The following is a 24,799-nucleotide window of genomic DNA, read 5'->3' on the forward strand; positions in this document are numbered from 1 at the left end:
CGTGCCTCGTGCGTGTCGTGTGCACGTATATAAAGTATTAAAGCATCAATAATTTCAAACGTCATATTCATCAAGATGTATACCTCCGACTCAATCTGACATGATGACTGATGACTTCTGACATAGATCGTTTCGCAGGCCGGCGTCCTGCGTCCGCCTGGTCGACGACGGCACGGCAGCGTGAACGTCGGCATTATTGTTGTTTCGCTCGCGCTGTGCGTTGCGGTTGTTCGGACGTCGCCGCAGCGAGGGGCAACTGTCACCGACGCATCCGGCCTTCCGTTAACATTAGATACGTTTCGTTTATCCGCGCGTCGCCTCGACGTGTGCTTGCGCCGCGTCGAATGACGCCTGGTTGCGGTGGAGAGGTGAAGGCGATTCATCCCGGAAAAACCGGGGGAGGCTGGATCGCAAAGTTCAGTGGTCTGAAGAGCAGACGCTGTCGGATTTTACTCCTAGCGATGGAATGTATTACGTTACGTTCGCGATGGTTCGCTTGGAACAGTTAGTGATTTTTCGGATTTACCTACGTGTGCTGCCATTAGTAGTAGGTAATGAGCGGCTGTTATAACTGAGGCAGCTTATGTCACTTACTTACTCACATATCATCTAATCAAACGTAGTTCACATGACTAACGTAGTCTTCGGACATATAATTTATCCTAATTATTATTACTCTCGTTTTTATGTTCTTTATGTTGTTTTACTGTGGTTTAAATTGGTGATTGAGGGAGAAAGTGGAAGAGGGAGGGATTAGGGGCCTGAGAGAATCATGAATAAGGAAGAGGTTAACGGTTTGACTTGGTAGCGACGAGGGCTAAACGTTTAGCCAGCTAGTGTTACTACAGGATGCAAGTGATTCTTATCACGGTGCTCTCAATCTATATCTCTCTATCCTCGCCCTTGCTCACCCACACGCGTGAACAGTTGGTGGGAGACGCGTGAACAGGCAGGGTTGAGGAGTTTTTGTAGGTTATGTTGGCAGGAATGTACCGTCCTATCACTGATTCTCTCACACATCTCTGTCTTCTCTCTCTCGCTCTCACACAGTGAACATTCTCCGAGCGAGCGTGGGAGAACAGTGAACATGGCCAGGGTGAGAGAGGTTGTAGGTATATGTTGCGAGGAGAATGTACTGTCTATCACTGATTCTCTCACACATCTCTGTCTCTCCTCTCTCTCTCACAGTGAACATGAGTGGGCGATGTGGACGGCCCAGTGAAACAGGCAGGGTTGATTGACGTTGTAGGTTATGTTGGCAGGAATGTACCGTCTAATCACTGATTCTCTCACACGTCTCTGTCTCTCTCTCACACAGTGAGCATGGTGGGAGCCGACAGTTGGCTTGCGAGCGGCTGGCAGCAGCAGCAGCAGCAGCAGCAGCAGCAGCAGCAGCAGCGACGGCGGCGTCGTTGTCGTCGTCGTCGTCGACGTCCTTGAAACTTCTGTAGACTAACACCGGCTTTTGTGCGGCAGACAATGGCGAGAAAAGTGGACCACACCACGGGCATATATCACCAATTCATGGGCGGCGGCGGCGGCGCGCATTCTCCGTCCCGCCAGCCCCCGGGAGGCAGGCTGTACAGGGACGGCTGTGTGTGTGTGTGTGTGTGTGCTCGGGCCCCTGCGCGGCGGCTCTCCACTCCACGGGTAGATAAGCCGCAGCGGCTAGCGCGCTCCAGCCAGCACAGAACAAACACGCTAATCCAACGGTCGACCGCTGCTTGAGGACGACAACGACGACGACGGAGCATTACCGTGAACGGCCCGCAGATGCTCGCACTCAAAAAGAACCCCCCGCCCCCCTCATAGAAACACCACTTTTTTGCGCCATTTGTGCGCCCGAAAATTACATGCGGCCTTTTCCGCACATTTTTACACGGTTTTCTCCAATAATGCTACTCGGCAAAAGGGGACAAACGACGCCGCCAGTGATTATTATAGTATTTATACCGTGACACTGATCAATACTCACGTATGTACGTACATGCGGCGATGAGAGAGAGAGAGAGAGGGGGAGGGGCGCCAATGGAGGTCCCACCGTCCCACCCAGAATCGCATAATGGGGCGTCTGTAAGAATTCCACTCGTCAACTGCCCCCCCCCCCAACAGTACGTTGTTGACACTCACACTGCACGAGTATGTCGTTGACATTTATGGTTGAACAAATGCTAATTCTCAACAGCAGTGTACCAGCACTGTGCAGAATGTTTACTAATCACTGCTGACATATGCAGGTAACTGCCGGACCAGTTATTGAGGTGCATGTGACACAGGACCACCTTACCAACACCCAGCAGGTGACCTGGTCTATTATGTTATTAACCGATATGTCCGAATCGGCATCTTTACACCATCTTTACAAGTTAGTATACATGTATGTTCAAGCATACAAGTATAGATGTAGTATACAGTATACAAGTTAGTATGTACATGTATGTTCAAGCATACAAGTATAGATGTAGTATACAGTATACAAGTTAGTATAGATGTATATTCAAGCATACAAGTATAGATGTAGTAATACAGATATTAATATGTGTATTATTATACTGTATTAATAGATGTAGTATACAGTATAGAAATTAGTATGCATGTAGTATACAAGCATACAAGTATAGATGTAGTATACAGTATACAAGTTAGTATACATGTCCCTACACAACACTTAACAATAGCCAAATAGCCAACTTTACGAGTTTCCCTGCATATATAATCACCATAAAAGTAAACGAAGCCATAATAAAAATATTGTTTGTTTGCCCTCACCCGACCGGCCAGCCAAAACGGGGCCGACTCAAAAAAAAATTATTGATCTTTTTTCTTTAACAAATTGTATCACTGTACATTATATAAATCTGTAGGCAATACATTACATGTACCAAGCAAAACAAACATAATAAGAACATAATATATAACAACATAAAAGGTATCTCCACACAAGCACACCCGAGCATGTAGACACCATGCTGAATTTGTAAAAAGACCCCCGCCCTAAGCCGACCTACCTACCGACCTAACTTTCCAGCCTGGGTTGGGTGAGGGCAAACAAAGATTTTTATTATTTATGGCCCGAGTGAAGGAGAAATGTAAGAGAAAATGTCAGTCAATGAAATTAACTAGCTGACCTCTACTCTCCCTTTATAGTCCATCAAGACAGTAATTTCACCAAGCTCACCAAACAGGGTTCGTTCACCCAAGGAAACACACTTTCCAGGAGTCAGGAGATCCTCTTCCAAGATCGCAAGATTTGAGCCAAATCCTATATATCTGTACCTTATAGCTTTTAATTAATAATTAGTGAAATAAAACTCCAACCTCAAGTAAGTTTAATGCCCCTCAGATAATAAACAGGGCCATAGCTAAATTTCCAGGACACTCTCAATTATAAAATCTAACGGCGTTCCAGGGTTCCCCCCCCCCCATGAACCGTATGTACAACCTTGGACAGAGGTCTGTCAGCTCCTGAGCTAGAACACTGTAGTTAGAGATGGAATAGAACTCTACAGGGTTCATAGTAGTAAGACACATGTTGAAATAAGGACTTATAAGACCTTTTCTGGAGGCCAAAATAAGACTTTTTTACGCGATTTCTGATAGATCGTCGACTATTAAAGTACACTAATAATATTTATATACACAATTGCACAGCAGATTTAATTATTCCGTATTATATATACAACAATTCTTACTCTAAGTCGAGAACAGTTTATAAAACTTAGGTCCTTTGGCAAAAAATAAGGACTATTAAGTACTTTTCTAAGATTTCACCAAAAATAAGTACTAATAAGGGCCCTTATTTTATTTTTGGCAAAATAAGTACTTATAAGACTTTGGAAGACCCGCTACGAACCCTGCTCTAAGACTTGTAGTTGTAGTGTAGAGCCTCATACAGTAGGCACCGGCGTGTGTCATCACCACCCGTAACGGTTTGATCGCTGTTGGCGTCCGGTCAGCTAGCTGGGGTGGGATCGGCCACTGCCAGCACAAGCAAGCCGATACGCTAGCAACGTTTTCTCAGCGACGAAGCAGATACGGTCAGACTAATAGTATGAGACAGGGAAAGTATGAGGGCAGAATAGCCATGTGCTGAAGGTGTAAGACTGGCAGGATGTCTTTAGCTGAGAATTTCCTCACAGAAGCGCTAACTCTGCAATCGTCTTTAGGATCAAATGTCGATTTCTAGCTAATTGCCTCATCCAACATACGCATATATAGCGATGCTGACTCATAGTGAATCTCGATCATTAGTCACACACTTTTTAATCACCAACGAGTGAGCATTAAGTAAGTGTAAGGTTACATTACGAGGCCCGAGGCAAATCCTGGTAGGTCTTCATTATCTGAAGTGCGGACGGATGCATTTTCTTCATCACTGGAAATTCCCAGCCAGGAATGTATGGAAAGATAAAGCTCAAGCATCCTCTTGCTGCTCATAAGTTCACTAAACAGATACCTTTCGCATTATAGTGCATAAGTACAAAGTACATTTGATTTCACGTTAGTTTTAATACCGCAATAAAAGCAATGGGTCACAGCCGAAAAACTTGATCACATGGGGTAACAGACCAAGTAAACAATTACCAAACTATGCCCATGATTGGGATTCACTTTACATTTTATACCCATTGAAATTCACACCTAATAATTACCTTAGTCTTAACGTTAAATTACTTTTCTCATGATGGCAGAAACATGGTGAAGTTACGAGTTTCTTGTAAGCAGTGTATACATGTCCTGTCTACGAGAAAAAGTTCACGTTAAGACTAATTCTAAGGCTAATTTTGTTTCTGACAACGGTGCCCCTCATCTTTTTTTCACAGATTTCAACTATCAGGCATAAGAACAGGTTGAGATGTTTTTGAAAGAAATATTTCAATTCGTGAGCACACTGTGCAGTCCTGCTAGGGAGGTCTGGGGGGTCATGCCCCCAGGAAATTTTTGAAATTTGGAAGGGCAGATAGGCCATTTCCATGCATTCTGGGGAAAATTGTAAGTTCATTTCGTTCTTAGTAAAAAACCAATTTCGTGACTAACAATTCAGTCATTTTCTATGAAAATTTCAATGTGTTATGTGGCAGTTAACTTAAAGCATGCCTTAATTTACATTACATAGATACACCGCGATATTTATCTGGAGTTCTGTTACTTCTGTGTGAAATTTGGCGTACTTTTCCTGACTTTTTATGAAGTTTAAATTAAAAATGGCGTCCATTTTGACAAAAAAGTATGCATTACCCCCTAAGCTTTTTATTAGTTTTTTTTACATCAATCTCAAGAATGGCTAAAATGAAAACCAAAACCCGGAAATCCGCGAATCCGCGGGAAATTCTCATGCCTGAACTATCCAGCTACAAAGCTAATGATCACCAGTACCGCCCCCCACCTAACTTTTCATCTTCGCAACCAACAAAAAACCCATTCTGTACACCATTAAAAACGCATTTTTGGAAGCAAAACTACCCCAGAATATGCGCGCCTCGTTTTAAAATCACCAAAAACGCTAGCGGAAAATCTGTCAATCGATCTAGGCCACCCTGTCTGCTGTACACGCGCCCCCGAGAAAAAATGCGTGCGTAACTGCGACAGTTCACGCATGCCAGCGGCATATTAAAGTTGCCACCACCACCGCCACCCCCACCCCTCTCCCGACGCACACACACACACCACGCGCGCGCGCACGCGTGCAGACAAGCACCGGCGTGCATGCTTGCCGGTATGGAACGATGGCCACCATCCCTCTCCTGCGAGCTAGGCGTCGGTCGTCACCAATCAACGACATGCACCGAGGGGCAGAAAAAACCTGATCTCTCACAACAGCGACGTGTTTTCGCCATGTAGCGGGCGTGCAGCACCCCCCCCCCAGCCCACCGCCCGCCTGCTGCCTGCCACTTACATACAGGCAAGCCCAACCACTGTTGCGTGCAGGAACTATATGTGTTTCGAGTTTTATGTACTCGCACATACTTACCCTGTATAAACAACACCGTGTTCGGTTCTCGTGACAAACTCGGAATGCGAGAGCTGTCGACGCGAGGCGTAACGAGAAGGGAATTACAACGGCCAAACACGCAAAAAAAATATCTGTGTGTATGTAAACTCCGTGTACGGCTTCGCAAGTACCTGCGCTCGCAGAGTTAATTTTACGATATACGATCTCGTGGTTATTTAACGTTGATAAAACGTGATGTGTTCTAGTAGCCATATATATACGAGCTCAATCAACTCTGAAACTGCAGGTGCCTTCAAGCATTCAGGGAAGTATTTTATAGACTTTATGCCGATCAACTTCTTAGTTCTATTATCAAAATTAAAAATAAAATTGAAAAGAAATTTAGCGATTCCCAAAAATCTCTCAATGAGCTTATTTTTAAGACGTATTTTTTGTCAGTAGGGATTTTTTTAAATTTTCCACGAAAGGTTTGGTTAGCATACACGGGATGTAGCACCTATGGACGTTCTACTAAAAGCAAAACTCTGTTGAAGTATCGTACAGCATCTATACGCGGCGCCCATCAGGGAACATACTGGATGTCCTGGATGTATATTAGGCCGCGGAGAGCTTGTCCCAAGGTGACCTTCAGACAGCATTAGCAGACGGCCGTGGTCATACATGTGAACGTGCTCTCTCTCTCTCTCTCTCTCTCGTGCAGCCCGGGCAGCCCGGCTGTAGCTATTTCTGCTCAGCTTGTAACGGGCTTGGGAGGACAGCGGGGGACAAGGAACACCGGCCAGTAAAACGACAGCAGGGTGCTATAGCGGTGCGACCGACACTGCCCCCCTCCCCCCGGGGTCACGGGGGCTACCCGTCCTCATTACTCGTTAGCTTCGTTAGGATAAAAAACCCAAAACCAGCGAGTGGCTTGCGAATCTTCCACTCCTTCCTGAACAACTTTGCAAAATTTGCCTAATGATTAGAGCTAATCTCTCTCGTACAACTGCAAGGGTAGAAATGAACTTTTGAACAAGGTAGTCCAACGGACGCCCTTCCCTCAGAAATAGGGAGTCCGGAGCAAAATAAAGGAGTCCGCGCAGAGAGAGAGCGAGAGAGAGAGAGAGAGACGAGAGCGAAGAGAGAGACGAGCACGAGAGAGAGAGAGAGAGAGAGAGAGAGAGGAGGAGAGAGAGAGATAGATACAAGTCTGATACAAGTCAGATCTGCAGGCACCTCCCCTACATGGACGAAGGTACCATCAGAAATCCTGTAATAGATGAGATGTAAAGAAACCCCTGCACAGTATAACAATAACAGGAATATCAGACACCGCAACTCATTTCTAATGATATCCCTGCCACATAAGACCGAGAGCCCTTGCAGAAAGCCCTTGCACATGAGCAAATAAACCCGCCTGGTCACAGTCAAATGTAGATTGCACCCCCACCCCACCATAATCGAGAGAGAATAACTTTGAGACCTGACGTAAAATTAAACGCAGCTTCTGTTTTGCGATCGATGCTTCAAAACGTGATAACGCGAAGCCGCGAGTAACTAACAGAGTTGTTGGTGCTTTGGTGTCACACAGGGAAATTTATTTACGATCATCGCTTCGCTGCATACGGGCAAGAGATAATGCAGTCAGCAGCGCAACGCATAATGGAGCCAATCATTCAATTGCATTCAACGGAAGAGTTTCACTATCACAACCGTTCAACGTCACGCACGTTGTTCCGCTACTAACGCGCAGTGCCATGCGCGCCAAAATCTCCAAAAGTTTCCGACACGCGTTCATGGTTTCATTCAAAGTGCTGTCCGAGGCAAACATCAAACGTGCACTCGTCACTCCATTACTGGTTTAGGATGTATGATGGATCAGATGCAATCAGAAGGTCATAATGCTTAACAATACGCGTGTCATTATTGATCACCATCCGATTTAATGCGTTTTTATGATAGCAACGGCTGACAACTAGCACCGCAATAAAATATCATGGGTGGTACAGTTTTGGTTTTACAACTGAAGTTAATTCACCTTGGCACGTGGCCATGTTATGTACAGCCACACGTGTACAACGTACACGGAAATCCCACACCGCGACCCCAACAACAATCCTCTGGTGACCCAGATCACGGGAGAGTGCACAACAATAACTAGCATTTAATCACGCATATATATGTATATCGAGGGTTGAAATTAATGCATACCTTCTAGCCCCAGGCTAGTCGATGGCTAATGGATTGTCAAGACTAACCAGCCCGACAAGCCGGTGATGATATTTGTTGACCTGCGTTTCGATATCTTCGAGTAATATTGTTTTGCGAGAAGATAGCCACTGCGTATCAGTGGCTGCCACGTGGTGCACAGATAGTGAATATCTGCTCTGATACGGGCAGTGTTGATTGATGTATAAAGGGGGGAGCAGGTGCACGATTGTTTATGTCTGAAGAAGCATACACTGCAGCTGAATATAAAGAGGGGTGGCCACTGCTACGGGCAATCAACGGGATGTGAAAACGAAAGCAAAAGCGTTCTTAGAACTATGGAGACCACTGAAATACGTTTGCAATTGCAACCTGTTTCATCACACCACCCACACAACGAATACAGCTTCAATCTGCAACATGTTGAGCCGTAAAAGATGTGTGGGACCCCTTGAAAAATGCAGAAAACAAAAGAGGCAAGTGCTCAACATAGTATCAGAATACTATAGGCCAGAGCCAATTTTAACTATCCTCCCTTACTAAATTTGGCAAGCATGAATGCAACATTACAGAAAATCAGGGCTAGCAGATTTCCACTAGTCCTTCTGCCTAGCAGCCTAGTGGGTCATTCTAGTAAATTTCAATCCCTGTTTATAATAATATATATACCTAATAATTACCTATAATGATAAATTTCACCAAAACTGGTAGCAATTACAAATTAGTAGTCACTACTGTGTGTAAAAAACATCACAAGCAACTAAGATTCCACGTTATCATTCACTTCTCATTGAAAATAAATAATTACAATGCGCAAAATATATAAATGGTAACATAACTGCATCAATGGACTCCTTAAAAAACACTATCATTTTATTGCCGTTTCCAGCAGAGATTTAGTAATAACATTGTGTGTTGACCCACAGTCCTCACACTTCTGTTTCGTCCATATATGTTATTTTATCATTTCATTCTTTACACACACTCACCTGTGTAGAGTACAGAAAAACTGTAGAGCCAGATGGCAGCTACCACTGCACACCTGATGTGGTACGCTAGCATGGCTCTCTCACTGAAGACTGTCAATTATTTTAATCGCGATGAATGATCTTGATGATGCTGAACACCAGTAGATATATTATAAGCCATACTACTCATGACTATGGTTCACACACATAGCACAGCTTCTCTCTCCACAACTTCCGAAGGTAATTCTGAAAAACAAACAAGATTGCGCGTTAGAACTGCTTCAAAACAAACTACTGCAAATAATTTTAAACGCTGTGGCTACGGGTACGGCAGCCTTATCTTAATGTCTCGAGGCTGGAGGTACGGCAGTACATTCGCTTGATTTGAGAGTTTAGATGAGCTAGAACCCTAATGCCAAAAAGGGGCTTCAACGAACGACGGCTGCCGTACCTCCAGCCACTGCGAATTATAAAACGAGAACAAAAACCTCTGCCGCCTGTTAAATTAACCTGTTAAATTTCACTATGCCCCCTTTTAATCACGTTTTCCTATTGTCAGATTTATCTAGTACTGCGTGAGTTAATTATACCAATATAGCTTGTAGTTTTTAGGACGACTCCGATAGCTGCCATTTGCGATATCTGACATATCAGTTTCATTGTGACAAGTATTTTAGTCAACGAATCCCTAGCTAGTTATGAAAACAACTTCTTGATATCATCTGAAGTCCTCGCTGGTATATATATTATATATTACATATAACAGAGTGGTTATATGCCGGCTGGCCCGGCAGCCGGCATATATTTGACGGTTGCCGGGCACGGTCTTCGATTTCCTAAATGCACAGCAGTTTTTAATTTTCAGCGTTATCTCAAGTAAGCAAGGGTTAGGGTTAGAAACTGCCGGGCATTTAGGAAATCGAAGACCGTGCCCGGCTGCCGGGCATATATAGCCACAGCGTACATAAAAATCCAACAGAATCTGAACGACATTATTGCATCCAAACGTTAATTGATTCTAAACATGTTGTATGAATATGGCGTACCGGTACCATCATCGTAACAAGTATTGCCAAGTCAGTCGAGGATATTAACAAATTTATGCACACCGCAATTTTACTGTGGACTACACCAGCGGACAATAAAAAAGCATTAGATTATAAAAATGCAAAATTCTATCCTAGTACTAGTTAGTAGTAGTAGCAAGGAGCCTGAAACATGACAATTTTATAGTATGCAGTCTACTAGACAACAAACTTAACGTGTGTAAACATAGCACTTAGCACTAGCAGTAAACAAACTGGTGTCTAAAGGAGCAATTCTAATTTCCTAATATTGTTTATACAGTCGACGTCGGAGTCGAGATACTTGTTGTGTGGCAATGGCTTATGCATGTGTTCACTTGTTCAATCGTTGTGTTAGCGATGATGACCACCCCTTTTAATGACAAAAACATGACATCGAAAGTTCATATAACGCAATCAAATTTCATATTGCGTACTAAGTAAAATGCTTTACATTAGTAACTTTACGCACACGTACGGTGACAGTTATTTCACTCGGTAAACAACAACGACGGGTATTGACCATTTCGGCTTCAGATGTGACAAACAAATATTATCCATACACATTCTTACTATTCTAACGTCGATAGACTAAGTAACCAAGAGACTATCTGCTAGAAATACATACACTAATACATACGTAGTTAAATGGCACTTACCGAGTAACGTTTTAGAACTTCGTTTCTCAACAAAGGTCAAAAATTTTACCGAAAAAAATTTGGGGTCAAGAAAGAATCCAAGATGGAAGCTAACTTTGGCAAAAACTACCCGGATGTTGGCAACAGATGTTATGTGTCATAGAAAAATGTACAATGCGTACATTTTAGGAAGGCATCCCTCTAGCTGTGTGGCTCACAGGCATTTGGAACGTCTCAATTAATAAAAAAAGGTCAATAAACACGAAATGCATTTACTGGTACTAAAGTCTTAATGTTTCTCTACTCTATTTCGCCTATTATTGCCGATAATTACCCGTAAATGCCGGTCAAATGTACATCTGCAACACACAAGTACACCGCACGCCCGCCCTGTGCACAAACAACATATAAAATAAGACTCAAGAGAGTTATCTCACAGGTTATGCTGCACTCTCTTATTCATATTGTTATTCATGTAACACTCTCTTATTTATGTTGTTTGTTCACAGGCGAGCGTGCGCGCGGTGTACTTGTGAGTTGCAGATGCGCATTTGACCGGCATTTACGGGTAATTATCGGCAATAATAGGCGAAATAGAGCAGAGAAACATTAAGAATTTGGTAGTAAATACATTTCTTGTTTACATTATTTTTTTGGCCGTGGCTACGCGACCGGTTCCGGACGAGGAGCCGCTAGGCTACGCGTCCGGACATCCATCTCACACAGTGATCTTGCCACACGTACACGCATGATTGCGCAACGGTACGCTCTGCTGATTGCCGAGTGTGTGTGTGCGTGAGACAGAGAGAGAGGGAATGTGTATGTGTGTGTTTATGCCTGAGAGAGAGAGAGAGAGAGAGAGAGAGAGAGAGAGAGCTAGAGGTGTGTGTGTGTGTGAGAGAGAGAGAGAGAGAGAGCGAGAGAGGACGGATGAAAGGATAGACGGCAGCAGTGCATATATTGTATATTTTCGGCAATCAGCAGAGCGTCCCGTTGCGCAATCATGCGTGTACGCGAGTCGCGCGATCACTGTGTGAGTGGATGTCCGGATGCGTAGCCTGGAGGTTAGGCGACCGGTTCCAGACGCGTATAGCCACTGCGTATTTTTTTTTATTGAGACGTTCCAAGTGCCTGTGGCTGTGGTGTGGCTCTAAAAAAAGAGGAGACTTGCGGCTAGGGCCTGCATATCTCCCAACTCCCATTGGTTGATACAAATATAGTTAATTTTTTAAATTATATTGTAATTAGTGTTAGGATTAGGGTTAGAGGTTAGGATTAGGGTTAAGGTTAGGGTCACAATGCACCATAAAAGTTTTATTAAAACGGAGTTGCAGACACGTGATTTGTATCAACCATGATATTTGGGAGGTATGCAGGCCCTATAGCTGTGAGTCTCTATGAGAGCATCCATCTAGCTCCTGCTAGAAGAGCTACGATTTCTAAACTTCTTCGGTTTTCCATTTACATTCTATTTGTTGTATTGCAGTAGTATTTCAGCATCAACCGTTTTGAAGTACTTTTTGGATTGTGACTAGTAACCAATGTTGAACCATGTTGCTCTCCTGCCAGAAAAATAGTTATTTGAAAGAGGTGAGTTTAACACTAAAATCTCTTTGCTGAGAAGTTTATTTGTTAGTCATTAAAGAACTAGGAGCATGATGTACATATCTATCATTCTATGCATATGTGATATTCTCGTGAGATATCCACCTAGAGGAAATATTTGTTAATTGTAGTACGGTAAATATTGCCTATTAAATGTGTGAATCACGACTCTTCCTCACGTTTCTAATCAATAAATTTACTATTGTGAAATTCCTATCAATAAATGTCATATCAATAAATGTCATATTAATATCAATAAATGTCAATCATGTAAAATTCCTATCAATAAATTACTATATTACTAATGTGATGGACTGAATTAGGAAATTAGTTTTTTGTTGTTTACATTATGAGTGGAAACTTTTGTTGTTCTTTCAGTTAGAAGCAGATGTAGTTTCGTGTGAATCATCACAATTCAAGATTGACAAGAAAAAGGTGCAGGGATATGAGGTTGTTCTATCTGACACGGTGCTTTTCCCAGAAGGAGGTGGTCAGGTATTTAGATACACTTTAGATACAATCAGATACAATTTTTATTAGATACAATTGGATACAATTTTTATACAATTTAGATACACTTTATTACTTCTAACAGGAGAATTAAATGCATAAAACAGCATGTAAAACATACCGCTTGAAGCCTTCACACAGATAACATTACGAATGGTGGTATTGCCACATTTCTTACACCTATGGTGCTCAGAAGTACAACTTGTTGTTCCAAACGAAATCTTGTTTTTCATTTCAGCCTGATGACAGAGGACGGGTGAGTGACTTTCTCCAATCTCTTTCGAAAAAAATATGTGAATCAGCATAATAAAAATGCATCGCAAGCAAAATCTATGTTAGTCATATTCAGCCGACGTAAGAATCAGACTACAAATCACATTTACACATAAGGTTAAAACGAATGACACTTACCTAACCATAATACAATATTTGAGTTTTGTCCATGTCAAGGTTCATTCTCAACCATCTCAGGAACTGTGGGTATAGTAGTCATTTAATATTGCCCTGATTACAATTGTTTTCGTTGCTGTACAATGGCATCATGTTTTGAGGTAGTTCTAGAGCTAGTACCGCTAGTACAGTGCTTGTATGTCACCAAGATGTCCATGTAGCGATTCACATGCGGGTATGCCATACACATGTTCACACCAGTCTACGTGTTTGTATAAATAGCAGAGGTGAGTGATCTATTTTAATGTTGTTTGCCGTTGCAGATAGGTGACGTGCCTGTGCTGCGCGTTGAGTGGCGTCATGACAAAGCCATTCATTTTACAGAGCAGCGAGTTGAGGTCGGTGCGAGAGTGCACGTAGTTGTCGATTGGGTACGCCGCTTCGACCACATGCAGCAACATACGGGTGAGTCGTGTGTAGGAGGCACCTGTGCAGGAGCAGGGTGATTGACTGTTATTGACGAGGTATATATAAATAAAATGTAAACCTCATATTGTATTCTATATCTGTGATCAAAACGAAAACAATATGAAGTTTACATTTTATTTATACCTCGTCAATAACCATGGTCATAAATAAGAACGCTGTCTATTTGTCACTTGTTTATTTAACAATGACCACGGTTATCTGCAAAGATATAAATAGCATTCATTCAGATACACGTACATCAATAATATCATCTAAAGCTAATCATGTTTTCCCTGAATCCCCAATCGGGTCCTATTATATTTTATTGTGGTTTTTCGTCCACTGACGTCGATCGCATTGTGTGATACTGCCTTTGTCCGATGCAGGGTTGCTCATGATAAAATGTGGCACCAAGTTAGATTTTTCAATCATTGAAATCATTTGGTCTCATACCTCAGCCATGACAATGGCAAGTGCTCTCACACACACCCTCTCACTGCATTGCACATAATTTGTCCAATAGATGTAAAAGCAAAGGCACAGCCCTCAACTAGCCTGCCTGAGATTTCACATTTCGCCACATAATTTTTGTGCCACAGAAAAAACTTGCTTTCGCAAATCTGTGTCACAAAGAGCAGTTCTTCCAGTTCACCGATAAGAAGCAGTGAATATCAAAATAGGCACGCAGCCAAGTTGGAACACTTTCTTTTGCAGGTCAGCATCTGATAACAGCAGTTGCCGATGGAGAATATGGCTACCAGACAACCTCGTGGTAAGCAGTAGTGGCGCTGCAACAAATGCAGGATCTAGGGCACAAACATAGTGGCATTATGAACGAGCAGAACACTGGATTACAAGGATTTGTTATGTTTGTTGTAAGGGTAATACTGGAGGTCTCTACTCTGTGAGATACCTTAATAGTATACTATCAAGAGTGCATATCTCTATTATGTACTCTTGATACTATGCCGGCTCTATATGAAATGTTCATACTTGAAAAGTGTTTAAGGTGTTAGCATGATGGTGGCGGCGGTAGTATTGCTGTCATATGTGACCGACAGGAAGAGGTTCTGCTAGTTTGCTATGCTCTCAATAATGAGCAGGATGCCAACATGAAATGATAAACTAATTTTATTGTAATTTATTGGCATGAACCTTTGGCGACTTGTCTGCCTAGTATGATTTTGAATTCTGCCTTAGGCGCACGCGTCTGGTGCATCGATTGATTTAAGACATACGCCTAGCCGTGTGGCCGGTCCGCAGGAGCAGGTGGTCCATCTGGAAGATCTAATTAACGAGCACATAATGAAGTCGGTAACCGTCACTGTCGTGCTGCCGCGGCCAGATAGTTTGACGCGAATGAGGCTAAACGATTAATCCAGCGCACTTGCAGATGTGAAGTGTGATCTCGGTGCTACCTAATGTAGTCAGTCATGCGTTGATTATATGTGTCGCGCGTGTAGCAGCTATAGTGTAGTAGCTGATTATATGTGTAGCAGTGTAGCAGTTATACAGTGCTAGCATGTGCTACGTGCTGCTGAAGTGTGTCACCGACGACAAGCTTCGCTCCCACCGTAAACATTTCACTAATTATTCGGCAGCAGATGTAGCAGGTTCGCGCGCTTCACATGGTGAGATATAGCAGGTGTAGCAGCTGATCCATGCTAGATAGACATGGAGCACTGTTGTAAGCAGGGCTGAACAACAGCCTATGCTTATCCGTGTGTAGCATGTATTCAGTGATGGAAACACCGGATGCAGAGTATTCATGTGAGTAATGATGAATGATGCAAGGATAGGACCTGTAGTATGCAAGCTTATATTACCATGTGTAGCAGTGTAGCACTGATTACATGGTGCAGTGTAGCAGGTTACATGTGTAGCCAGTGTAGCACAGCTGATTACATTGTAGCAGTGTACAGATGATACATTTATCGTTTGTAGCAGCCTGATTATCATGTATGCTGTAGCACTTATACCTGTTAGCCAGTGATCAGCTGATTACATGTGTAGCAGTGTAGCAGCTGATTACATGTGTAGCAGTGTAGCAGCTGATTACATGTGTAGCAGTGTAGCAGCTGATTACATGTGTAGCAGTGTAGCAGCTGATTACCATGTGTAGCAGTGTAGCAGCTGAGGGGGCTGTCAATGTGCGTGGAACTGATTACATACTTAAACGTTTTGTATGAGGTAATTCCTACCTGGAACAACCGCAGACTTGGGAATACTGTGTACTTGCTGTTTCTGGTGTTAAGCAAGATGATATGAAGATGGTTTTATTTTACTCTATCTTATCTCCATTTTAAATGAGATGCCAAGCTTTGCAAAATTTCGTACGTTTTTATCGATCGAAATTTGGTTGAATTTTAGGTAAGAGCAAGAGGACTACCAGACGGTCATGTTGGCCCCATCAGAGTTATCTCTATTGATGGAATTGACTGCAATATGTGCGGTGGCACCCATCTATCCAATCTTAGTCATCTTCAGGTAGGAATATTGGAAGATTGGAGAACAGTTGTGATTTTAAATCTGTCTGCAAAGAAGTACATTCATGAGCGGTTTCATTGTTGAATGTAGATAAATCTGAACTTAAGGTGCCGTGTGAAAGGAGATGCTATCAATGTTGTATTGAGATATTTGCCACCTCGAAAATTTCAGACCATCAAATTACTAGGAGTTGAAAAAGGCAAAAAAGGAAAGACCAATTTGCTGTTCGTAGCCGGGGAACGGGTCAGGAAGTATCTGGCGAAGTGTGTCACGAGAGAAAAGCAACTTACATCGATATTGAAGTAGGTAATCAGGGGTTGGAATTAACTTTTGAACACTGGAGTCCAACAGATTCCCTACCCTCAAAAAGAGGGAGTCCATAGCAAAATGATGGAGTCTGCAGTCTGAGGTTCAAAATTAAATATATTAACAATAACGCATGTGCTTATTTTGAAGATTCATGCAGTTGCACGTCTGCCAAATTTTCTTTGGACATTTGCTGAAAAATACGGTAATTCCACGAGGCCGTGCTCTGGAACGAACTAGTTAGGCAGAATTTTCAGGGAGTCACACGGAGTCCTGCATATGTCAAGTCAGGGAGTCCGACAGTAAATCAGGGAATGTTTGACTCCGGACTCCCGTTAATTTTGCACCCTGGGTAATGGTAGTGCTGCTTATGATGTTATTATCAATGTGAGTTATGAGTATCACCAGGCATGCAGGGTTTGTGTGCAGGAGTAATGTGCCTGACACAATTCAATGGTAATCGTAAATGGTATAAACCTGTCTTCGTTCTAAGATTATAAGAATCCTGTTTCGATTGAAGTATATTTCACTAATAGTTACATGACTCGTGTAAGGGAATATATATATTGCGCTAGACTTACTATATAGCCTGGTAGGTGATATAAATTTAAAATTAAACTATGAAAATTAAATTATAATGAAGTGATAAACAAATCGACCAGCTGTCATTTCTTGATTTTACACGTGACATTGTAACAGCTCACACTTGCCAGACCTTCCATAACCGTGGATAGGTGATCTGACCAGGAGTGTCATAATATGAGTAAGTATAGTATATTATGACACTCGTGATCCTGCAGGTACCAAGGATCGCATCCCTTCTGTTCCCTGTGTGTGTTGAATGTTGGCAACATGATATAATATCTCACATGTACATATTTAGTATCATTTCATTTTATTGTTCAGTCGTTCACGATATCGATGTGGTGCGCTTTTCATTATTTTATGTAAAAAGGCACAATATAAATAAATGAAATAATAACAATAACAACAGCATTCGGTTAAGAAAGTTTCTGGTTTTAGAGCGGGACCGGATCAGCACGCAGAGCTGACGGATAAGTTGCAGAAGTCACTGCGGCTTGCGACACGTAACTCGCTCTCGCTGCTGCGAGATGTTGCCGTGTTGGAGGCACAGCGCCACCTACGCAGCGGCGACCAGACCACACGTCTCTTCAGTTTACACAGGTGTGTTGTGCACACACGTCGCCGGGATATACGCCGACTTAACGGTCAATTGACTATGCTTCCACTGCATAATCGTTATATCATCATCACTGTTATGGTTATCACCATGACCTCCATAATTATTCCCGAGTTCCAGTTGTCGTAATTTGTTATGATGATCATAACAGTTGTGATGTGTTTCCAGGAGTGAATTTGTTTTAACTTTTTGATATTTCCAATACGGCCCCAGTATTCTATGGACTACCTTGAGATTGTATAACATTTCTGCAGACATTCTAGTTTACAGTTTAGCTCTCCTCCACTTCCTTTTTATAAGAAGTCTTGTTTTTAGCTCATCTGACATAGTCAGATGCAGCTTGTAGAATCGCATGATCGTCCGTCCGTGCGTCCGTCCGTCCGTCCGTGCGTCAACAGTTGGGCACAAATCTTAACCGCTCGACGTACGGTCACGATATTCGGGACGTGGGGGGGTAATCCGAAAACGAGTTGGGATGTCGAAGCTGGGGGTCAAAGGTCAAAGGTCAAGAGGTGTAAAATAAGGGGGAACATTCACTCCTTAACTTAAGGTATAGGGAGGAAATGCAGAATTGCGGCACAAATCTAAACGGCTCGACCTAGGCTCGTGATAGTCGGTGTATAGCATCATGGTAGAAAAAGCCATCACTGTGCCGAAATTGGAGGTCACAGGTCAAAGGTCAATGGGCACAGGGCAGATTTTAGACATTTTCTGAGGACATGGTCTGACGGAGCGATTGAAAAACTTTTTTGTTTCAGCGGTGACCTAGCATTTTTATGGCTTTATTGAAAGGACCATGAAATGTCCCTTCTGCTGACATGCGAAGAGTAAGTGTCGGATAACCTTTTGACCCTCAAGAGGAGGGTTAAACATGGATTTGTTGACTATTAACAAAGGAGTGAACTGCTTTTGCTATTAGAGCCCCCTCCCCCCACCCTCCCCCTACCCTCCATCTGCGATAGTGGGCGTGTCCTAACAATGATGTGTACGCAACTGCGTGTCTGCATATCTGCGCCTAACAAATGTGGTACTACGCACGACTGAAATTTTACGTTTATAATCGTAGCAACAGACCTCAGATGAGCCCAGACGCTCTGCGGCTCTTGTTAATTTAAAGTCTACTTGATCTATATAGTAATAGGCTCAATTAAATGCAGGCCTATATAAAAACGGCTTATGGATTTCCAAATTTAATTGAGACTGTTTATATATCTTTATTCAATGTGTAATCTTCTGTTTTACAGGAAGGAGGGCGATGTGGAATTTATGAACATCGTAGCCAATGAAATAAGTGAACAGAATAAGGTATGAACAAATTTTGTTGTAAACCTTAGAACAGGCAAGCTTCCATCATGAGCTCACTCACAGATAAATGGGATTGTTATATCTGGAAAATACGAATAAAAAAAAATCAATATAAGCGCCCATATTCACTCAATATTTTCAAAAAAAAAAGTCATTATTCTAGACGAACATTACGTGATGTGGTGCACTGTTAATCGTTTTAGGATACGTTGATGTTTTTGACCGTTGGGGATGAGAAGGAATCGGGATTCTTCCTACTATCAGGTCCACAGGAAGCAGTCTCCTCGCTAGGCAGCAGGTACGTATTTATATACGCGTTACCGTGCATAGGTCTCCTCCCGTAAATTTTTTAGTGGCATGTCGTGTTGAAATGCGTTACACGAGCGATCGGAGTGGAATGTACGCATCCGTGTAATTTCTTACGACGTGCCCGCTTCGTGGAGGGAAGCAAAAAGCTTGTCGTCTAGCAACGCTGTCCGGCCACCGACCTTTTGCTGAAATTTGCTGTAAATTCGTGAATCGTGTTCGCAGTGTCTGCACAGCGTTGGAAGGCAAGGGAGCAGGAAAGGCTGGCCGGTTCCAGGGCAAGGCAGGAAAGCTGAGCAAGAGAGGGGAGGCACTGAGGATCATCGAGGAATACATGAGGCAGACGCAGGCCGAGAAATAGTCACGGCCTAGCTTCAACAACATTATCCCTCCGGGGAATTTCCGAGCCTTTGCCAACGCAAAAAGTTTTCTGTTATGTAATGAAATTTGTCAGTTTAATTAAAAACTAGATATAAGAACAAAATTGACGAAATTACTGCGTTTTTGTGCCAAGCTCTGGAATATCCCTATCTCACAGGTACACCTCACCTGATCACCAACCTCACCTCAACTCTCACAGAACCAATCTACTATCCACAGACACGATATCAATTCATCAACATATTCCGCATTTTCATTTTAAAAAGTAAATGTCAAACTTTATTTATAAATATTTACAAACTTTATCATGTATCAAGAATGTTACTGCACGATTTCTCACAACAGATGAAACGGCAGTCTGTCTCACGAAATTTACTTGAAAAAACCTGCTACCACCATAACTCTGAATAGGATTGAAGCAATTGTGGTGTGATACTAGGCAGCTGCATGGCAAATTTTCCTACAATGCCCTTGAGGTTATGAGTTGATTGATCTAGAGGAAGATTGAAGGTATATAGATATTGTATCAGATACTGATAGTGTTAGCAGGTGACACTAAATCGGTTGCATTCACGTTTATAATTCGTATAATTCAATATGCAAAACGATACATGTATATCTAACTGGAATGAATCCTTGCAAACACTAACTACCCAACACAAATTTCAATGGGGTTTAGTTGGTTTTCATCAGTATTCTGACAAACTGCAAACATTATAGAATTTGGTGCCGCCACCTCAAAGTTTTAACGCTCCCGATTTTTGGTCGCAAATAGGGTTAGGGTTTTGGAACTGCTGTGCTCTTCTTCATTAAAAGAACTGATGTGAAAACGAATCTTAAATATTAGGAAAATCAAAGCAGGAAAATGAACATAACATGCTGACATGAACAAACATTATTGCCTAGCAACAAATTGCACACATTATTATTACGCTACATTATTATCATAAAAATAGCATCAAATCTGGGTTCCTGCCCAGTAGTGAAAATTCTCCAATTTGTGCATTTGAATATGTAATAATCTCATTGCCAGAAACGTGCATAATTGCAGCAAAATGGCACTGCTTTCTTCCTATCATGTGGATGTATGGTACTAGTTGTGTATTGAATATCCACACTGCTGCATCAGTCTATTGCACATAATATAATTTCAACATTATCGTGCAAGAAAGGATTCTTCCTAAAAATGCTTCCCAATTGTAACCGCTATCTGTTTCAAGATATGCGGAGCTGCGACTAGCACTTCTCGTTTTCTCATTTACATTGGTAAAATTTCATACCCAAATCAAGCATGGCAACTGCAAAATCATTAGCAAAAAAGTTGGTATATTGCATACCACAAAGCACTTGTCAGTGTTAACCCCTTACTAGCTTCAGTGTGGCAAAGAAATAAACCCTTGCCATTCGATAAACAAGTGCATGAAATAAAACAAGGACTAGGCATGACCAAATGTTCGACCACCAACGACAGACACCCGGTAAAAATTAATAGTGATCGACGTCCAACCGGATGCCTTTATACAGACTGTTAGCTGGACATATATGGTCAGATTGGCAGGGTAGTAATAGCATTGTCACTATTGTGAAAGCCTCAACCCCCAGAAAAGCACTACCAGTCAGAAAGGTGGCGCCACCTTACCCCAAGCAATGCTTTGCACCGAGATGCTTTCTTTGGTGTGCTAGAGTAGATATAAAAATTACATCAAATAAAATTGTCCCAATCCAGTTTTTCTCTAAAAGTGAAAACTGTAATTTTTTTCAAATGCTTAATTATAATCACAGCATCATAATCACGAAAGTCAGATGTCGATATTGTCTGAATTACACAGGGAAATAATTCTACCCAATTATAAAATCTATTCTTCAGAGGGCAGCTTCTGCAGAAGATCTGACGTTCACACACGCACACGCACACACGCACACACGCACACGCACGCACGCGCGCACACACAAACACGTACGCACGCACACACAAACACGCACGCACAAACACGCACGCACGCGTGCTCACTAACCAGGGTGCGAAATTAACGGGAGTCCGGAGTCAAATACTCCCTGATTTACTGTCGGACTCCCTGATTTGACATATGCAGGAGTCCGTGTGACTCCCTGAAAATTCTGCCATACTATACTAACTAGTGCGTTCCAGAGCACGGCCTCGCGGAATTACCGTATTTTTTCAGCAAATGTCCAAAGAAAATTTGGCAGACGTGTAACCGCATGAATCTTCAAAATAAGCACGTGTTATTGTTAATATCTTTAATTTTGAACCTCAGACTGCAGACTCCATCATTTTGCTACGAACTCCGGGTAGGGAGGGTAGGGAGTCCGTTGGACTCCCGTGTTCAAAAGTTAATTTCTACCCCTGCTAACGCACGTAAAAATCTGCCTAACCCTCGACGCCTCGGTATATACATAAATATAGCCTCTCTCTGCACCTCTCCCCCCGCCCCCCATCCTCTCCCGAATCAGTTGAAGTGGAACTTGAACGTGTTGTGTCCAAACGGGTTGAACCCCTGCTGATAGCCCCATGGATGCCCGTGTTGCTGATCCTCGGGATCGAGCGGATCTTCCCCGTTGTCGAACTTCTGCCGCTTCTCGGGATCCGTCAGCACCTCCTTCGCGGCGGCGATGTCCATGAATTTCGCGCCGGCCCGCTTCTTCTCCTCCTCGTCGGAGAACTTGTCCGGATGCCACTCCATCGCGAGCCGCCGGTACGCCTTCTCGATCTCTCGCTTCCGCGCCGTCCGCTTCACGCCGAGGATCTTGTAGTAGTCTCGCTTCTTCGACTGTTTCTCCAGCTTCTGAGCGCGGGTGAGACCGTCTCGCGCGCGCCTCGACTCCTCGTCGACGTTCACCGCGGCCTGGTAGTCTCGGATCGCGTCGTCGTAGCGATCCTCGAGGAGGTGAGCGTCTGCGCGGCTGCACAGCGCATCCACGTTGTTAGGGTCTCCCGTCAGCACCTCCGTGCATGCCGCGACCGCCGCCGCCACGTCCGTCGCCGCGCTCGCCAGGCAGCGGCATTGCAGCGACTTTGCGCGCGCCACGAACGCCGGCACCCTGGTCTCCGTCGCGAGCATGCGCGTCGCCGCGGCGACGCACGCGTCCCAGCGTTGCTCGCCGGCCGCGGAGTCCGCCGCCGCGATCTGCTTCGCGAGCTTCTTGACGAGCCGGTAGTGCTCGAAGCACTGCGCGTCGTCCGGGTCGAGCTTGAGGCACTCGCGCACCTCGGTGAGCGAGTCTTCGGCGAGACCCATGGCGTACAGCAGCTGGCTGATCTTGAGGTGCGCCGCGCGGTTGTCGGTGCGAAGCCGCGTCGTCGGCCGCAGGTCTGCGACGGCGCGGTGATGGTCGCCGAGCAGGATGTGACACTCCGACCGTTGCTCCAGGAGCGTCGCGTCCCACGGGCACGCGTCGATCGCGCGCGAGAGCGCGTCCATGATCTCGCGGCAGTCCCGCGCCGTCGGCTGCTCCTCCATGAAGCCGTCGATCATCTGGAATTCGCCGCGGAGGAGATCGATGAGTTCGAGGTTCGCGTGAGCTTCGTCGGCGTCTGGCTGCCGCGCGAGGACGCGCTCGTAGTCGATGTACGCGTCGTCCAGCGCCCCCTGCTTCAGGTAGACGTTCCCGCGCTGCAGCCGCGCTGCTGTGAAGTCCGGCTTCAGTTCAAGGACGCGGTCAAGGTCGGTGAGGGCCGAGCGCGCCTTCCCCATGGCGAGGTAGACGGTGGCGCGGCGGAAGTACGAGAGGTAGTTGCTCGGGTCTCCCTCTATCGCGGCGTGGTAGTGCGTCAGCGCGTCGCCGAGCTGTCCACTCGCGAGCATCGTCGTCCCGAGCGAGAGATGCTTTTCAACCTCCGTCGCCGCGTCGCCGCTCACGCCTGCGAAGCGAAAACCCGCGCGCAATGCGGAGACAACGATTAGGAAACATTATACGGAATATTACAGACGATGTATTGAGAAAGAGGGAGATAAGCAGAGATGAAGCAGAGGGAGAGAATCCGCGGAAGAGGTCAGCAGGAGAAAAATAGTCGCAAATTGTTATTATTTCACTCCTGCTCAGCTGCTGCTCTCTTTAGTAACCTAGCAAATGTTTCGACTGATGGCAGGCTTTAGTTGCATTATTATTGAGTATATAATCAATACTAGTTAATTTGAGCAGCTACGTTACACGAGCATATGGTTCGACACAAACACATCACAGAATCATTAGAAGAGGAACTTCAGCTATGCATGATAACGTGGGTCCTAGGACACTTACACTTTGTCGGTTTTGGAAGTTCGAGAACTGCAATAAAAAGACAGGACAGCGTCCAGCAACTCCATGATATCGTCAGCCCAGTCACGAGGTCGTACATTTTCCAATAAAATTAAACTGTTCTTGGCAGCAACACCTACTAGAGTGTTTCAAAGTTCGACACCTCGCTGTCAGGTTCTCGCTCAGGTTCTCGCTGTCAGGTCTCGCTGAATGGAAAGTTTACGTGTAGTAACTGTATCGTACCCTATGATCGTACCTTTACGAATCGTGGTCTTCTCCTATTGGTCAATTTTCTGATCCGCCCTCAGATCCGGTTATTTTAGGATGCGCACATAATGTGAAGTGAAATAGAGGGCGACATATACCAATAATATGGTAGCGTCCGTTTATTTCTAATTTGTCTTTCATCAGAATTTGATTAAATGCGTGGGCACTACCTCATCAAGTGTGGATTTCCTGCCTTCGTTGCACGCACTATTGTCTGGTAATATTAGATGGTATGTATTCAATTTTTCTATAATTGTTATATTCAAGATTTACAAAGTTATTCACTTATTGCACGGCATAAAATTAAAATCAAATCCCGAATCACAATCGGGCGATTATTGAAAACTATTCAGTATTCAGTATCCTGTGAGTGTTTAGCGGTAGTAATATAGCCCGCGTACAGTTGCCGCAGGAGCTAGTGAGTGTTAAACTTATAGTTTGCGTTGCTGTTTTTAGAACGACATAGCGCAGTTTTGACGATTGCTCGATTGTTCGATCATTAATCA

General features: G+C 43.8%; 3 protein-coding genes across 3 annotated transcripts in view; 1 reads left to right on the forward strand and 2 right to left on the reverse strand.

The window, feature by feature from the left end:
• The window catches only part of LOC106813889 (activin receptor type-2A-like), a 38,507-nt gene extending 27,486 nt beyond the window's left edge, over nucleotides 1-11,021 (reverse strand). The window contains 2 exon segments of the mRNA XM_014818134.1: nucleotides 9,130-9,354; nucleotides 10,832-11,021. Of these exon segments, the coding sequence (XP_014673620.1) occupies nucleotides 9,130-9,202 (73 nt within the window). The 5' untranslated portion in view covers nucleotides 9,203-9,354; nucleotides 10,832-11,021.
• Nucleotides 11,022-11,172: 151 nt separating this feature from the next.
• LOC106813890 (alanyl-tRNA editing protein Aarsd1-B-like) lies at nucleotides 11,173-19,867 on the forward strand. Its single transcript, XM_014818135.1, has 14 exons — nucleotides 11,173-11,378; nucleotides 12,297-12,400; nucleotides 12,794-12,910; nucleotides 13,164-13,181; nucleotides 13,639-13,780; nucleotides 14,498-14,555; nucleotides 14,664-14,676; nucleotides 14,984-15,112; nucleotides 16,154-16,270; nucleotides 16,442-16,572; nucleotides 17,600-17,761; nucleotides 19,022-19,082; nucleotides 19,286-19,380; nucleotides 19,614-19,867. Exons 2-14 carry the CDS (start codon nucleotides 12,362-12,364, stop codon nucleotides 19,747-19,749), a joined length of 1,218 nt encoding a protein of 405 aa, XP_014673621.1. The 5' UTR covers nucleotides 11,173-11,378; nucleotides 12,297-12,361; the 3' UTR covers nucleotides 19,750-19,867.
• A 2,196-nt stretch (nucleotides 19,868-22,063) lies between these two features.
• Nucleotides 22,064-24,255, reverse strand: LOC106813891 (dnaJ homolog subfamily C member 3-like). Its single transcript, XM_014818136.1, has 2 exons — nucleotides 24,030-24,255; nucleotides 22,064-23,649 (listed from the first exon to the last, which is right to left on the reverse strand). The coding sequence occupies exons 1-2, from the start codon at nucleotides 24,124-24,126 to the stop codon at nucleotides 22,238-22,240; spliced, it is 1,509 nt and encodes a 502-aa protein (XP_014673622.1). The 5' UTR covers nucleotides 24,127-24,255; the 3' UTR covers nucleotides 22,064-22,237.
• Nucleotides 24,256-24,799: the final 544 nt, after the last annotated feature.

Source organism: Priapulus caudatus, unplaced genomic scaffold, assembly GCF_000485595.1.
Source record: "Priapulus caudatus unplaced genomic scaffold, Priapulus_caudatus-5.0.1 Scaffold840, whole genome shotgun sequence".
NCBI classification, from domain to species: domain Eukaryota; kingdom Metazoa; phylum Priapulida; class Priapulimorpha; order Priapulimorphida; family Priapulidae; genus Priapulus; species Priapulus caudatus.